This window comes from Lathamus discolor, chromosome 5, assembly GCF_037157495.1.
Source record: "Lathamus discolor isolate bLatDis1 chromosome 5, bLatDis1.hap1, whole genome shotgun sequence".
Lineage (NCBI taxonomy): Eukaryota > Metazoa > Chordata > Aves > Psittaciformes > Psittacidae > Lathamus > Lathamus discolor.
In genome coordinates this window covers 49,339,898-49,357,480 of record NC_088888.1, presented here as the reverse complement: position 1 = coordinate 49,357,480, position 17,583 = coordinate 49,339,898, and the positions used below count along the sequence as shown (strand labels likewise).

Below are 17,583 nucleotides of genomic sequence, written 5' to 3'. Positions count from 1 at the left end.
GGGGCTGGGGAACGAGACCCTCGCCCTACGCCTCGGCCGCGCTCAGCAGCTGGGCGGTGGGGAGCCCGGGCAGGCCCAGGGGCCGGTCCCCGCCTCAGTCCTGCAAAGCGCACAAGGCGTCTTCCGGCCCCGCGAGTGCAGCGGCTGGAGCCCCGGAGCGTACACCGCAGGCAGACATCGAGCCCACCCCTCCCGCCTTCTGCGGGCGGGCAGGGGCTGCCATGGCAACCGGCCAGGCCGCATCCCTCCCGACCGCGCCGTGCTCCTCCCGTGGGGCGGCTGCCGCCGCAGGGTCTGGGTCCTGCGGCGCAGTCCTCCGCTCCTCTCCGCGGGCCCTGCACGGCCAGAGGCAACCTCCGCAGCCTCTCCTCCTGGCTCTGAGAGGGGACTCCCCGCTCTCCAGGGGCAGGCGCAAGCCGCAGCCGCCGGGTTGGGTCCGTGGCGGGCAGGACCAGGAGCGGCCCCAGCCCGGCTGCGCCACTGGGGCCTGGCCGGCGTGGAAGCGAAAGAGGAGGAGGAGGAGGAGGAGGGACTCCGCAGCGGCAACAACTGACGTGTCCCCGCCATGGAGCTCGGCGTGATTCATCAGCGGCTGCGGGGCGGCAGCGGGGTGCCTCGCACCGTCCGCGTGTAGGCACGGCCGCGGCGCCGACAGCCCCGGCTTTGCTCTGCTGTCCGCACCGCCCTCCTCCTCCTCGCCGCCTGCTCCTCTGCCCCTGCGGCTTCGCGCGGATCCCGGGGGAGGCAAGATGGAAGAAATCCTGCGAAAGCTGCAGAAGGAAGCGTCGGGCAGCAAGCATAGGGCCATCAAGGAGAGCTGCACCTGGGCTATCGGTAAGGGCCGGGCTGAGCCTGCCGCAGCCGGGCTGCCCGCGGGGGAGCGGAGCGGGTCATGGCACGGCCCTGCCCGCAGCGGTGCGGGGCAGGAGCCTCCCACGGAGCGGTTTTGTAACGGCGGAGGCAGGGAGACCTCAACAAACTTGTTCCGCGCTGGCCTCCGAGCCTCCAGCGGGAGGTGGGGGACCGGAGCGCCTAAAAACGTCCGGGGGCTCCGCGCTGCGGGCAGGGGCTGTGGCACCTGCTGGCAGTCCCGGAGAGCGTCTGCGTCCCTCGCCACCTCACCTCTTGGGGCTGCTCCTTGGGTCTTGCGGGGCTGATACGGGTGTCAGTAGCTAATCAGTTTCTGTCTTTTGGGGAGGGGAGTGTCAGTTCTCTGAAAGCCCCCCTCCCCGGTTCCTCAGTCATCCTACAAACCCCTCCGGTACAGTTTTCTTACTGCTGGTTTGCATTCTGGCATCTATTTCAAAAGCTGTATATATTTGTCTTTACTGGATTCCATGAGCTGTTTTATTCTTGTTGTATAATGGAAATGATGATCAATAAAATGAGTTCTTTTAAGGGTGTATGAGCTCAGGTACATTTCAGCATCCACCCATTTCCAGAGACTGGCTATGACTTGAAGTGCTTTCGATGCTAACTACCTGGAGCACAAATCAGCAAGACCCTTAGCTTACACCAGCATAAATATAACACTTAAAATTGCTTTGATTTTTTTAATTTTACATACACACTTAGTGACAGCAGTCTAGGGTAGTTCATACCTGTTGCTGTCTTATTACTGGCCTTTCAGCTTGATGTGCCATGCATTGCTTCATTAACTCTGTGTTACCCTTGCACAGCAGCCACACTAATATCCTCTATAGTGTTCCAGTACTGTGCTGCCAAAATGCTGATATTCTTACTAATTTCCTCAGTCCTTTCACTAAGTGCTTTGTTGACTTGGAGCAGCAGTGACTGTTGTTCTGTAAGCTGGAGCAGGTATAAACTTTAGGATCATTGGTTCAGAGACTGTAGTCAGATGTATTACTGTGGCTGAACTCAGAAGTTTCTTTTAAAAGCCCTATTGTTTCCTTTGGTTATACAGAAACCTTGGATTCTCCTGATGCTGCTATCAAGATACCTCCATATCAGCTAAGGTAAGGACATTTAATATTGAATCCTGTGGAGCTGTTGAGTGTTTGTAAAACTGAAGTAAAAATTGGAATTAAAAGCGAGGTAGACAGAGGAAGGGGCTGAATCTATGTGATTTCTTTAGTTTGTAGATCCAGCCTGGTAGTAGTAGATAATTTGCTGATGAGCCCTTGGCCTCTAGCCATGAATGAAATATAAGGAACCATGTCAAAATGGGTGCGAGTATGTATAATGGTGACACTTAGAATGGAGGGCTGTCTTATGGTCTAAAGAGTATTCCTTATAAATTACAGGCTTCAGCATAAGTGATAATGCATCTAAGTCTTCTCAGTGTGTTTGTTTTCTTTTAAATCTAGGTAAGTTTCTGTTTACTGAAAATAAATATTCTAGAAACTGAAAGACTATATCACTACATGAGTAGGACACTGAGTAGGAACTAAACTCACATACTTTCTATGCCTACCGCTTGCTTTAGCCTGCTAGGTTATCTTGAGTAAGCCTTCTTTCCGTCTCCGTTTGTACACCTGTAAAATGGGAGAGGTGGTACTGTCCTCATTTGTAGAGCTATTTGAGATTTCCTTTTGGAAATTCTGATTGCTCTGGAGAAAGCAAATAGGCAAAATTGTTCACTGTCCCTTCTGACAGAGCCATTAGGAAGCATGAAAAGAAACTAGCATGAACACTGCTCAAAACAGGAGGACGCTGTTTCACACAGCTTACTGTTAAGATGTGAAATGCTTAGGCTTGCCTTATTAGATAATGTAAGGGAGGCTAAAGGTTTTCATGGGTTCAAAAAACACCTGAACCAATCCATGGAAGAAATTCATTGAAGTCTATTGGATGCAAAGGTACCCCTTCTTAATCAGAAGTACTTCAGTCAGATGATTGAATTTATGAGAGTAGGAGTGTTGCTATAAATTTGGCACATCCTGAGGTCCTCCTAGATATCTGCTATTAGCTGTTGACAGAGGTGATGCTTTTTTACTGCGATATTACTCCTGTGAATATTTTTATCACCTCATTACTCCACTCTTCTCCTTTCAGCTGTGCAAGGAAGATTAGGGTCTGAAGAGCTAGTTATCCCAGAGCAGCCAACCACACATGAAAGGAGTAAGAGCAGTTCTGCTGCTCTGAAAGGCTGTCAACTGCAGTCCACAAGGGGACTCAAGTCAATGCGGAATGCATGTAGCATAGGTCTGACATGACCAGTGCCAGACACAGACATTTCCAACACAGGCTGGGCAGCTGAAAACAGCTGGATGAGTAATTCCCAGTAGCTCCATTAGAATTAGATTATGTTTACTTGGCACTTCATCTTCCTATTTATCACCCTTCGTCTCTAATAATAATATGGTCTCTGTTTTTAAGTGCTGTTACCACATTTCTTCCTTTTTCACTTGCCTAATGCTTCTTTGCAGATATGCTACCTTTTTTTCTTCCTCCAATATTCTTCATGTTGCCTTTGCTTAGTTGCTTTGTTGTTTGGGTCCGTGTCTGTCTCGTCCCATGTGTCCCATTCCTCACACCACCTCCCCAAATCCTGATCTTTTTAGATAAAGCTAATACCTTCACAGGTGTAGCTATGATGAAGTAAGCTCTTAACGTTAGACTTGTCAGTAACAATTAACTCTATTAGTGGATGTTTTGCAAAATGAAAGGTGCACTACAGAATTTGAATGAAAAAGCTTTGGTTGTGGGGTCCTTGGTAAGGTTCTGGCACACAGCCTCACACAGTGTGGGAGATGTTCCTGTCACCAGTACTCTGATTTTAGTCTTCATTCTCTGCCAACAAGTTACTGCACACTGAGCCATATCTTTGGCCTGGATTTAACCTGCATTATGTGCAAATTAGGTAAAAATTCATCTTTGCAGAGTATTTGTTAAAGAACAGTGCTATGATGGCTTGGTTCCTAACACTGTAAAATAATAGCCTTGAAAATAGAGCAATGGCCGGAAATACAGCCAAGTACAGATACCGTGTAGGATGGAGACAATCTGACCATGCTCCTGTACTGCTTTCGTCTTTATTAGATGCAGATTGGATCATCTGCTGTAATATAAATCAGCCCTTTGCTGCTCATGTGCTTTGCATCTGCCATTCACCCTTTCTGCTTCAGTATTTCTGAGTGTAGTAGTGGAGCCTGGGGATATGCTCTGGAATATTTCATGATACTAGAGTTAGAGTGAAGACACATAATATTTCCACCAGGTAACCCTAGTCCACAGCTCAGATTTGAGATCCATAGCCACAACATACTGGTAGTGTTAAAGGCAATATGGCAAGTAGTTCAAGAGAGAAATACATATCTGTGAGGTCTCTTCCAAAAGCAGCAGCTGAATGAGTATTTTGAGTACTGTATGTGCAGGGAGGACGTTCCAGCTTGTCTAGTAAGCAAGTTTGGTGTTTTCTTAGAATATACTGAATATAAGAGAAGGACATCAACACTTCTCTACAGTACATTTGGGAAGGTTCATGATGTAGGGCACATCTATACTGCATAAGAGTGGGGGACAGAGGTTCATGAGCCAGTTGAGATAGACACTGGCTCAGTTTCAGAAATAGTGAATCTGGTGAGTACCCCAATCAGTATTGTTTCTGTTCTCCACAGAGCAGCATCTGACTTCCAGTAGCAAATTGTGCTGGTGTTATTGACATTTAACAGACTTGCCATGCACTTACTTAAGTTCTTTTCCTTCTGTAACTGAAGAATGAAGTCTGCTCACGAGAATAAGATGTCCAGAGGTTTTTCATACTGTTCTCTTTTAAGACCATGATTCTAGGGTGAGAATGGGGAAGACAAGTAGCTCTTCATATTTCCTCAGACCATGACTAGCTGAGTCCAAAGTCTTTTTACATGAGTTATATCAGCTACATACTTATCTCCATGATAGATTGGGGTAGATTATTTCTATGTTCTGGCTTGCTTGCAGCCTATCTGTAGCTTCCTCTCTTGTGTTGGGCCTCTGTAATGAACGCTGGGCAGACTGCATTGCAGTTCCCTGAAGCCTGTATAGTTAGTCAGGGGGTTCAGCTGTGGTGTTTGTAAGGGAGCTGTTTCCACCACTTCTCTGGTAGCAGTTTAGATAGCACATGCCTGCTGTGCTTGGGAGCATCTGGAGTACTTTTGCCCAAGGAAATGCAGTGACTGGACATTCAGTCTGGAATGTCATTCTTTAATTAGTTTGATAGAGATCTGTTAGGTGTATCTTCAGGGAGCTAAATGAGACTATTTTGCTGTTCAGCTTTCTTTGATGTTAATTGGATTTACAAATCCAAATCCCAATTAATGACCTTGCATATTAAGTCTAGTGAGGGGCGTTACTTAAATATCTCACTTTCTAAAGAAACATCAATCTCCAGTAAATGTGGAGTTTCCCACAGAGTCCTGTCAGCTCTGCCTCGAGAGAGGAATCTGTGGGTTTTTTCAGTACTTTAACTTGTGATCAGAGTATTGAGCAAGGATATGAAATATTAAAGAAAATTAAAGTGGACCAGGATGGAAATTACCTTAAGTCAGTTCAAAGCTTTGCCACAGATGTCCTATGAATTCCTGAGAAGGTACGGTCACATAACCCATTGCTAACAGATCTGTTGTTGCCTGCCTGGTCGGGTGGTGTTTGTCTTTGATGAACAGGCCTTGTGAAGACTAGATACATACTAACTGCTTAAGGAGACTGAATGGATGACTTATAAATAATGAATTAGACAAAAGGAGTTGATGTGCTGGTGTTTTAATTGGTGAATTGATCACATGGAAAATAGCTAAAGAGACCTTAATGTTGTCTGCCAGCAAACAGTTGTTGGCTACTTTGGGCTGCATTACTTCAGTATTTTCAAGATGACAAATTCTGCTCTAAAGCTAGCTCTTTCTTGGCTAATTCCTGACTGGTTTCTCCATTGTTATTTTAGAGGCTGAAGTGTGATCCATAAAAGGTAACTGAGCAGACAAAAGAAAATAAGCCTTGAAAAAGAATGTTTGATCAGCACAGTTTAATACTTGTGAAGAAAAGAGAATAAAATAAAAGGCTAGACAGTGCTTGCCAGTCACACACTGCTTTGAAAAAACTTGGATTTACTAGAGTTTCTTGGAATGCTTTATGTAATGAAGTCAGGCCTTATCGGGTATGCAAAACTCAGTGGCTTTTCATCAGCATGGACTTGGTACTGCGAAGAAGAGGTTGGTTGGGACTTCTGAAGGAGGCTCAGTTTAGCTGTTCTGTTTTGGTGTTGCTATCGTCACTGTAACCTGGAGTCTTATGTACAGAATTCCTTACCACATCCTTGTCATTCTTCGTTAGGTTTTTGGGGTTTTTTTAACTATCCTAAAGAGATTTTTCTCATAGTTCCAGGACATTTTATATAATTTTCATGTCTTGCTACTGTCCTATCATTACTTTTCTTCTGAACAGAACAATGGCAAAATAGATACTACTTTTTTTTTTTTTTTTATCCATCAGTATAGCAAAAGCGTCACTGCAGTCTTGGAGTTTGAGCTGTTCTGTGGAGCTTGTGTGGCTGTTGTCTCTTTACTCCTGGAGAAATGTGTCTGAGTGCAGAAGATGCTGCTTAGCCAAGGTTCTCAGTAGTATAAATTGCAGTTCATGGTAGTTTAAAGTTTCCCCTGTGGACTTTAAAGTAATGGTCATGAGACATGTTGATGAGTGATGCATTCTGGTGTAGTAACTGATGTTCTGAAAAAGAACTGGAAAGGCTTTCAAAATGCTTATTTATCTCTTCAGCATATCTGTATACTCTATGTCTCTATACCTAAAACCTGGAGGAGGTATTTGGTATTGAAGGGAGGTACAGGTCCAAGCCTTGAGGGCACCAATTCTGCGTGCCTAGTCAGAGAGATACAGGTCCTGGCTCTCAAAGGTGCTGAGCATTCCCAAGTACTGTTTGTGCTGGTAGCAGTTCCTATGTTAATTACTGGAAAAGCTTGCATCCCTCTGGTATTTTTCATTGGCCTTTCAAAAATAGGCACTATTTCTGAAGTTACAGCTGGGAAGTCAGAAGTCGGTGGTGAGCAGGGTCCTCTGTAATAACCAGGTTATGTCCTGTTTGGATCCCAGTCCTGTTCATCTTGATGCTAGCTCTTGAGGGTAATTTGTGAACTTTGGGAAACTGGTGCAATGAAGAGAAGTCAGGAGCAGAAGTGAGCTTTAAACCAGGCTGAACTCTGACATAGCTGTCCTCCTTGCTTTTCCCCACCCCCATAGTCATGAGCGTTTGGGGGTGAAATTGGTAGTGCTACTCTGCCATTTAATTTTAGCATCTCTAGCTTTGCATCTGACATCTTGAGAAGTAGCTGCAACTTACAAACTCTGAAATGGAACATTATTTTAGCTTACATGTGCTCCACAAATACTAAAAGCAGTAAGTGCAGTGTGATCATCACAAAACATCTAATGTCATAGAGACTTTGCAGCTAATTCATCCACTTAAAGAATCTTGAGTCTGGGGATGCATTTTGGTTTCTCCATTGTGAAGAAATATTTGTGATTTCGTAATTTCATGCTTCTTCCATCTACTTTATTTTGTTCATAATTTCTGTTAGTTTCTTTCTACTGGGAGAGAGTGGACAGGGAAGCTGATGTCTATAGGAGATCCTCTGACCAGAAGGAAGAAGCAGAAATGGAGGAATTTTGGGTTTTTTTTGGAAGGGTGTTTTTAGCATACCTCTCTCTCTTTCTTTCTTTTGCTTTTTTAAAGCATTTTCTTCCTGCTCTTGCTGACACAACCACCTGGCATTAAGTGTTCCTGTGCTTTCCTCCTGAACATGACTGCTGAATATGTGACTCATGCTGTTCCACCATTATGCAGTCGCTATCTGACATTCAGCAAGTAGATGATGAGTTCCCTGTCAGGAATCAAGCCAAGAAGAGATTCTAGTGACAGTATGGATTGCTGAGCTGCATCTCCTGTGATGGCAGTTTACATGTTGCATCCCGATTTTGGGGGGCATTTGTGTAGCCGATTTGGTGTTTGAATGCTAATATATGCTGTGTATATGTATATAACTGTGCTCTGGTCTTGATTTTAAATGTTACACTTCTGGTTCTAATGTTAGGGAGTGGGTGAGGGGAGGAGATTAATGTTTAGAAGGGCAGAGTGGTGCTGTCTAGTACAGTATTTGGATCATTCTGCATGTTTAATATGGGGTATGTAACTGGCCCTATTTCATGTCTGATAGGCAGGTATTTTTATCTCAGCAGAGCTTTGAATGTGTTCTGGGACCCCAAAAGACAATGTTGGAGAGGAAAGGGGTGTATAGGTTGGTTTCCATCATGCATGTGCTTTGTGGTTTGGTTGGTTGGTTAGGAAAAAAAAAAAGGAAAAAAAAGGGCAGTGCTTGCTCTTTTCTGAAATTAACTTTCTGCGTTCACATTCTTTGTAGTAGTGAACCTTAATACTCACTACTTCTTTAGGTCTTTGTTCCTTTTATGGATTCTTCTAAAACTTTATTCTAGATTTGTGACAAAAGCCCATAGTGTACCGAGTTGGTTCTCTTCATAGAAGCCAGTAGGGTGGGAGTGTGGAACATCTGTTGAGTTGCCTGTTGGGGTTAACCCCCAACATTCAGTTACTGTGGGATGTACATAACTCATTCAGTACAGGAACAAAAGATGAGACCAGCCATAGTTTTGAATGTTTGTCTAACTTCTGTTAAAAATGTAACTGAAATATTGCCTTGAGGGTCTAGGGATGATAGTGGGATAGCAGTGTCTGTGTTTGTTTTAAACATCTGATCACTTGTAGTGCTTGCGGGAAGAAGAAAGTGAGAACTTTGAGAGGCTGTTGATAATTGCCTTAAGGAATGAAATGGGGTGGGAAGCACTGACAAGTGGCACTGAAACCTAGAGGACTGTTTTTGTACTAAGGCTTGACTCTGCTGTGGCCTTTGTGTGATGTGCAAGTCATGACTTTGTTTTGAAAACGGAGGGGTGATTTGGAATAATAAAAGTCTTTTCTTACAGTTCTTTTAATTACATTCCATGAAAAGTAACAAAGCTGCAGGAAATGCAGGAAACCTTTGGTTTCCTTGAATGTTTGTTTGCTTAAGAAATTGAATATGCTAAGGTGCAGTGAGTATAAAATTACGTAATGCATTGCAATTCTGGGGATATTTTTAACAATCATCCCTTAGGTCTGTTAAGATCTAGCATTGCACTGCTGTGCAAGTGGAATTGCAGATTGTAAAATTAACCTTCAAAGTGTAACTAGTAATGACCAGGTGTAAATATTATCCTCCCATTTCCCTATCAGACTTCTGTGACTAACTCTAGGCCATTCAGCTGTAATGGAGAAAATAAGGTCATCTGCAAGATACCTGCACTATAGTACCTCTGCATCTCTTTTCTGTCCCTTCAGTCCACCCAGTCCCAGCACTGTAAAACTTTTGGTGGAAGTGTGTAATTCTCATAAGATGTTTTATTTGTTGTTTTCAGTGCACTGAAATTTTGAAGCAAAAATCTTTTCACTGGAAAGATCCATAGTATCCCCTCCAGGCTTATCAAATACAGGGAAGAGAGGTTTCATGGAATAGCTTGATAAGCTTTGAAAATTGTTGCCTGAGCAAATGCAGTGTATGCAATACATGCTGGACAAGAAGGTGTACACTAAGGATGGATACACTGCTTCTCACCTCATCTTCATGCTGTACTTCAAATGATAATCAATACTAGAGGATACAGATAGCTTTGTAATGAAAGACCTTTGAGGTTTCTGTGAGTCATCAAATTACTTAAGAGCAGAGTTAGTAAACAACTGACATACCTTTTGTACAAAGGGTGAAAACCTACTGGGGTGGATGTTCTAGAGAGAGTGATGATAATGTATCATGGAGAGGTTATGCTACAGCTTTAGAGACTGGAAGCATCCTGGTTATTATTTCGGTCTTGTCCACTTTAATACTGTGTGGAATCTTTTGTTGTGTCTTTTCCTGTCCTCTCAAAAAAAAAAGGTACATCGTGTGTGTATGCTTTTGGGTTTGTTCTGTTTCATCTTGACAATAGTGTCAGGCTCCTATCTAGGAACTTTATGTTTGTGTTGAAATCCAGATGTTATGAGTATAGCAAGGAAGCAAGTGACCTAAGAAGTGCTCTCCAGCTGAGCTATTTAATTAGGGCTGTATGAATTCTCTACTCTCAGCTGCATTAGGCTGGATGGAGGACTAAACTGTTCACATTTGCCTTTCCCATGAGTAGAGCTATACTTCTGCTGTTATAGTAAATGCATTTCTTTTGAAAAGTATGTAAATAACAAAGATTAGAAACACCACAGTCTCACTGTTTTAATACCAACTAGTATTAAATTACAATCTCATTTGACATTCTAGGTTGAAAAATTGTTAAAGGTCTAGCTAACAAACTGTATGAAGTTACATTATGGCTCACTTCCTTTTCTCTGTGTCATTAAGGGTCCTTTGATAAGCAGTTCATATGCCTCCTTGCAGAGGCAGGTTCTTTTAAATGCTGGGTGAAGTGATTAGCTTGTCTTGGTTTGAAAAGCAAAAGGATTGAAGGGAAGAGGGAAGCAGAGAGGAAGGAAAAATTAAATACTGAACTAGAGGTGATACCCAGAGGGAACTCCAAGAGAGAGCTGATGTCAGCAGCTGAGGTGAGAGAGAATCTGATGTGGAAGGAAAAGGAGAGTTAAACCTCAAGTCAGGTGGAAAAAAAAAAAAAAAAGCCTTTCCATTTTAACTAGATAGAAGTGAAAAATTTTGTACTGTGTGGAGAAGAAGAATGAGATTTTTTATTAAAAAAAAAAACCAAACCAAAAACAAAAACTGCAAGTGGTGAAGAAGATGAAAATCCTTTCAGCAAGAAATGATGAAGTTATTAGTAAAGGTGGAATTTCACCTGGTTATGTGAGAGGCAAATCTCTTGACATGGGAAACATGCACACAAGTTTCTCTATGCTTGTGAGTAACTGAAGTAAAATCCTAATCCTGCTGAAGCAAATCAGAATTTATATCAACACAGTATGACAGCAGTCTCTCAACAGGCTTTTGTTTCAGGACCTGTAAACTGCAACTTTGCTTGTTTGTTCTTTTGTAGCACTGTAACACCAAAGTTGTCTAACATCTTTTGTGATAGACCTTCAGGGAAAGAGGTTGGCTGTTGAGCCATGGCAAACTCAGACAACTAGGAAGGTCATTGTAACCCAACATAGTTAATATAAAGGCTATTTATATTCTCATGACGCATTCTGCAGTTTACAAAGCCAACAGCCATGGAATAGGGTAGCTTAGGAAGGACAACCTGTGCTCTTGGAGATACTGGTCATGGATTACACACGTGGTTCTGTCTCTGATCTTTCTGCTTGAGCCTGAGCAGATCACTTGGGATACCATGGAGGTCTAGTGACAGAGCTCCAGGTAGCCTCAGTAGGAACAGGTCTGAGACTTTGTCCTTGGTACTCTCAGTTTTGCATGTAACAAGGTTCAAGCTTACCAAATGCTGCTTTCTGTAATAGAGTTCCTATTAGTGCAGATGGCTACTGATTTTTAGTGACCTTTATATATATATATATTTAACATTAGTTGGTCTTTTGGGTCAGGACAGGGGTGGCTTGTCATTCTTTGCTTTGGATGGAGGGGGCTGCCATCATGTTATACTCATTTGTTCAGTATTTTTGTGTTAAACCAGATTTGAATAGAAACACCATGATTAGGAAAGCTGTTTCCTGTCTCTACAGTTACTTTTTGTGTTGAAAAATCATTCTTCCAGACCCTTTTTTACAGCCAGGGTCTGTTATTACAGTCTGAGTTGTTTTTTGGCTTGTTTTATTTTTTCCCTCCCCTCCACGCCCCACCCCCACCACCCCCACCACCCCCTGCCCCCCGCTTTGTGCATGTTTTGGTTTGTTTTTTTTAAACTGTCTTTCCAGAGCACTACAGTGTCGATATGTGCAAACAATGCAATTAATGTGAATTTCAGCATAATACAACACTGATATCTGACCACATCCTTTTTATTTACTATTGTACTTTCTTCACACCGTCTCAACTTCCTTCTTCCCTCTAGCTTCTGTTGTCATTGCTTTGTTTCATCTGTCAATGCCCAGGATACCTTACCCTGAAGCTTTTGGTAGCCTCCCCTCCTCCAAGTCAAAGGTGCTCCCTTCCTTTCATGCCCTGGGTTGTACTTGACTCATCTCATTCAGGATTATATTGGTATTTGTGCGTAAACTGCATATAGATGTCCACACATACGTGCATCACTTAGGAGTTCCAGTGTGAAACTAATTTCTGTACAGTAATGTAAATGGAACACATTCTTAAACATGGTTTGAAATATATTGGTGTGCACCAGCTTATTCTGAGAACTTCATGTATGTAGCACTATAAAACACAAATGAATTGTCACTTGACATTATAGGCAGAGCAATGAGATCCCATGGCATGGGACCACTCAAAACAGGGTGGAATTATAAAAGGGCTGTAAGGTGTAAGAGGAAACCTCAATCCCTTTCTTGTTGTAAGTTGAGACCAAATCCTGGTTTGCATTATCTTTTTTGCAACCTTATTGAACCTGTTTTTTAAGTGGTAGACCTTAGTATGGATTGATTGTGTTAATTTACATTATTCTCTCCCATTCTGCCTGAGGATTATCTGCCATGTCCTTCTGTGTTCTCATGCTAACAGATAATCTATTTAAATGGCAGGTTGAACTGAAGTGTGGAAGATGCTTAGGCTAATCAGACATTGTGAGGTACCTCTGCAGGTGTTTTATAGCTGTAGCATGGAAATACTAAAGATTTAATTGACTGAGTGTGTAACAAGAACAGGAAGTGACACAATGGCAATTAATTTTCTCTGAGAAAACAGTGGAACACAGGCTGCAGCAACCTTAATTAGATTTTTCAGTTAAACATTTTTAGCAAGGATGGGAAGTTCAGCTAATTGAATCTGTTCTAATTTCCATTCTCCTGATTGTCATTTTTGGCTCTTCATTTGGGGAGATATCTCAGGAAACTACTCTCATTGTTCTCTGCTCATTGCAGTATCTAATGACAGATGGTAGGCAACATGCTGATGTGCAGGATAGCTACATATAAGCCATAGGAGCTCCCACCTGTCTTCATTATAATGAAACTGGACTGGATCCACTCCAGGGTTGCCTGTTTCCTTTCATCCCAATCTCTGTCCACTTTAACATGAGAATAAGTTTGTTGTGTATTAATAATTCCTCAAATATTTATACACTGTTGCAGGAAATTGTAGAGAAGTGTAAAAGAATGTGGTGTTCTGTCCTGAATAGGTGCAGGTCTAAATAATCATCAGTTTTTAGAATACCCACAGTTAGTACTATACACTGTTGTGATTCTTTTTTCCCTTCTTTTTTCCCCTGTGTGTTTCTGGCTGATGGAGTACCAGTTAATGAACAGATACTTTGTTTTGACACCTGTTGATCTACTAATTTCAAATGTGAATTCTCCCCCAGAAGGTGATAGTGACAACTTCTTTCAAAAGAGAGATTATGTCAAAGTCACAATGTATAAAATAGCACTTAAACCCCTCTGTGGGTTAGAGGTGTATTGCTGTGGCACCTCTGGAAACTAGGAAGTCCTATCACAATTGACCCGCATGCTACATATGTTCACAGGTTTAGGCAAACCTGGCAGTAGATACACAGGCAGTAACAGCCAGCTCTGTGTTGGTTAGAAGATTACTGTCTGAACCCTGGGGTAGATGTTCTGGCAGTTCCTGTAGATCTGTATGATATGATGCTCCATGAGGAAGTATTTCCTAGATGTTCTGTAGTTCAGGCTGTTTAGGATGTTAAACTTGCAGGTTGTAAGAGACCTTCTAGTTTAGCTGATCCCAGAAACATTCATGAAAGGAGCTTCTGAGGAAACTGGGCTTGGTACCAGCCTGTTTCTCAGAATATCCTAAATTAAGCAAATGGTTAGCTTTCAGTTAGAAACCTAGTATAAGGTACATGTGTAGTCTGCTTAGTTCTTTAGAAATCTCTGTAATTCATGTTTCTTTTTTAAAAGCTTCTTGTGGTTTTATGCCAAATAGCCTTTAGCAAACTCCAATAACATGGGAAAAAGGTACAAATATTAAGAGACCTGCAGATTCTCAAGAGGTCTTTGCCAAGTACAAAAGCTTGCTAGATGGCTTAACTGAGCCATGCTTGTGATTCTCAAGTCTAATTTATCATTAAAGGAAGGGGTTGTATTTCAAAGAGCAAATAGCAGATCTGTGCTCCATGGGGTAGCTTGTGATCTGTGCTTTTTGGGGAAAGGTGGGGAGAAAGGAATACCAATTGAACACATGCGAAACAGGGGACTTTTTATTCCCCTCTGCAAGCAGGATCCACTGAAGGAGTTACAAGTTAGGTTCCCCAAAGCTGTGATGGTCAGTGTTTGATAATCTTGATTTAAGCTTTTTAAAAACCAAGTTCAGGTTATAGATTGCCAGTTTTGGAGGGAGGTTAGTAGATTATGGGCAGATTGTGACAAAGAATGGCTTTAGGTAGCTTTGACAGTATGTGTGAAACTCTGGTAATCACTGTTACTCTAACCTAGGGCTTCTTAGGGAAGGAGAACATGCAAGAGGAGCAGTTTAATGTTTATTATTGGGTCAACTGAAACTAAGTGAATTCAGGACAAAGGCAGCTTGCAGGAGCAAAAGAGGGAAAACTTCATTTTGAGATTTTTAGAAATTGAACATTTTTGATAATGTGATTCCAAAAGGGCTTCTTGGGGTGCAGTGCAGAGAGTTGGAGAACTAGGACTCTTATGGGCTGACACAAAATTGTTTGCCAAAAGCAAGTAGGTCTATATAAATGCAAAAATAGATTTTGTATTTACGGATAAGTGCCTCTTATGTTATGTGGCCTAATGAAGTGTTGCAACCCTTCAGGAAGGCTGCAGTCGGACATAAGCTGAGCATCTCTGATGAGGAATGAGTTTCCTGCCAACTAGCAGGATTTGGTTCAAAGGCTTGTGGTTTCTAGGTGTCCATCAGACAGTGCAGCCCTTCTCTGATTAGGAGCAAGGAGAGAAGTCACAGACCCAGGCACTGTTTGGTTTGATCACCAAGTTAAAAAAAAAAAAAAAAAAAGAAAAAAGGTGAGAAATCAGTATCTGAGCACTGCATCTAAAACATCCTAAATAGTGATTTATTTTGATATTCAAAAAATGAATATTAATTATTCTGTAATCAAAGTACAGCTTAGCCATAGTTATAGCATGTGCTAATTCAGGTGTAAACTAAACTTGTTAGTATACATTTGCTTTTGTCAATGTCATTTATAGTTGGAGGGAGCTAACGTGGCAGGAAGTAGCTACGCACTGTACTGTAGAGGAGGGCATAGACCAAAACTTGACTAATTGAAAGTGGATTATAAAAAGGCTTTTCTGGCAACTGGAATATGAAACAGAAGGTAGGTGACTGAAGTGTAATGCTTAACACACCAAGTTGAAGGACCACTAGTGAGCTGCGAATCCCTTCTTTATGCTTTGCACATTCATGTATGTACGCAGAGGGCTAACAGTTTGGAAGTATTTTGTGAAATTTCAATTAAAAGGCCATTCTTAACAGTATGTGAAGAAATATGCCAGCTTTCTTGAGATGAAAGTGCTTCACAGAGCTTTGAAATTCTCCTTGATTACTGTACACAAGTCTCATCTTACTGAAAGTGATACAGCTCTTCTGGAGTGTTACTCCTTTGAATACCAATTGTAGTTCCATTGTTCCTTCTCACTTACAATTTTTTTTTATTTTCATCAGGGAGAAGTGTCTCCTTCCTCTCCAACTAGCTCTGGAATCGAAGAGTATGAAGCTGGCCCAGCAGGCTCTAGCAGGGATGCAGGTATGGCTTTAGAGTGGGTGTATGTTAGTGGGCACCGTTAAGGAAATCTAGGCTTTTCTTTAGCAAAATACTACAGAAAAAGTGTCTGTCCTTGTGTGGACCTAACAACAATAATGTTCATGTTTCTGGAAGAGTTCAGAAGTTAGGATGCAAGTAAAGGCTGGTGATTCTGTAGGAGCTAAGAGTGTGCTGCAGATAGGTTGGGGTTCCTGCCTTTCAGTGTTGAAATGTAGATGTACTCTTCCTTGTGTGGCTGTGTGCTAGTCTCAGTAAGCCTTGCCACTGCTAAACATCGTAGAAACTAAACTGAGTCAAGTCTTGCTGTTTTATTTGATTAGAAGAGAGGATAGCAGTGCTTGAAAGATGGATAGGTGAATAAAGTATCTGGGAGCTGCATTCTCTGTGTGGGCACTTTTCAGGGTTTTTTGTACACTGAAAACAGTAGGAGTAGCGTCTGATTTGAAGTTTATGAAATTGCAAAATGAAACAGCACTGCAGCACAAATAACAGAAAGAGTCTCTTGGGTTTGACAGTATAAAAACTAAAGCAGTTTACCTTTCTTTTAATTGGACAAATGAGTATGTATCAGTAAATACTTATCACTGCAGAGATACTAGTTGTGGAAAAGGCTGCTACACTGCTGGGGCATGAAATGCATGCCACCATTTTCTGAAAAGAAATTTCTCCTTCAAAAGGCAAGCATGAAATTGTTTTGGGAGTATAAGGATGTAAGTTTAAATCTCATTTAATTCAGCATATGAGATGTCAGGCATTTGGTTAGAGAGTGCCCCATATTGCAACACAACATGGCTGTAGGGGGCTCTGGCTAGGGAAAAAAATGCCTTTTCTGAAGGGTTCCTGTAAGGGAACTGAAGGGTTCCTGAAGGGTTTCTGGATCTGCCAGAAGGTATATATCACCTTCTTGCAGCATAGTACTCTGGTCCCACCCTGAAATCCTGTGCCCTGTATTTCAGATATATGGGGGGGGGGTGTGGGGGGGGTGTGGGGGGTGTGGTGGTGCAGGGGTTGCTCTTAAAGGAAGAGCAACAGTATGCTAGTGGGACTGGAACACGTGTCTGCTCTTGTATCAGTGCAAGTGCACCAGTTAGAAGAACATAATAGAGTGATCGTCAACCAAAAATAGGAATTAGCAATGACCCACTCTGCACTGTAGTATAACTTCCTTGGGAACACTCAGTGAAGATAAATTTTATCTTTTTACTCTTTTAACTTGCCGCACATACACTTTTGTTCTGTATGAACTGGAATTGCCAAGTTGCAGATTTGCAGCATGGTACCTTAAATAAGAGTGTTACCTCCTATATATAAGCCTAAAAAGATAATCCATGCATCAATACAGTCCTCCATCTGCATTTATGATATGGAATGGCAGCTGATTTGAAAGATTTTAATGGTTCCGTCATCGTGGCACAGATCTCCCAGTTTTGCTGTACTTTTGTATTTTATATTGTTAGATCAATTTGAAATGTGTACGTGGAAAACCTAGCCATCATAGTACCAAACACTAATAGGTTTAGGTGTAGTAGTTGACAGTAGGATTAGGCAGAGGCAGTTTTGTCTGAACCTGTACATTGCCAATTTCTCTCTGCAGAAGCTGCTGTCTGATGAGAGGTTTGTATCCGTGGAAACAGACTCAGATGAGAAACAATTGCTTAATCAGATGCTGAATGCTGTCAAAGTGACTCCTTCACTCAATGAAGACCTGCAGGTTGAAGTGATGAAGGTTAGTGTTTCACACACATCAGTGCTTGCAACAGAGGT

General features: G+C 42.2%; 1 protein-coding gene across 1 annotated transcript in view; it reads left to right on the top strand.

The window, feature by feature from the left end:
• The first annotated feature begins 266 nt into the window (after positions 1-266).
• ARFGEF3 (ARFGEF family member 3) overlaps positions 267-17,583 on the top strand; it is a 93,608-nt gene continuing 76,291 nt past the window's right edge. Inside the window, exons 1-4 of the mRNA XM_065680745.1 lie at positions 267-834; positions 1,925-1,976; positions 15,720-15,801; positions 17,414-17,545. Of these exons, the coding sequence (XP_065536817.1) occupies positions 750-834; positions 1,925-1,976; positions 15,720-15,801; positions 17,414-17,545 (351 nt within the window). The 5' untranslated portion in view covers positions 267-749. The remainder of the gene's footprint in view (positions 835-1,924; positions 1,977-15,719; positions 15,802-17,413; positions 17,546-17,583) is intronic.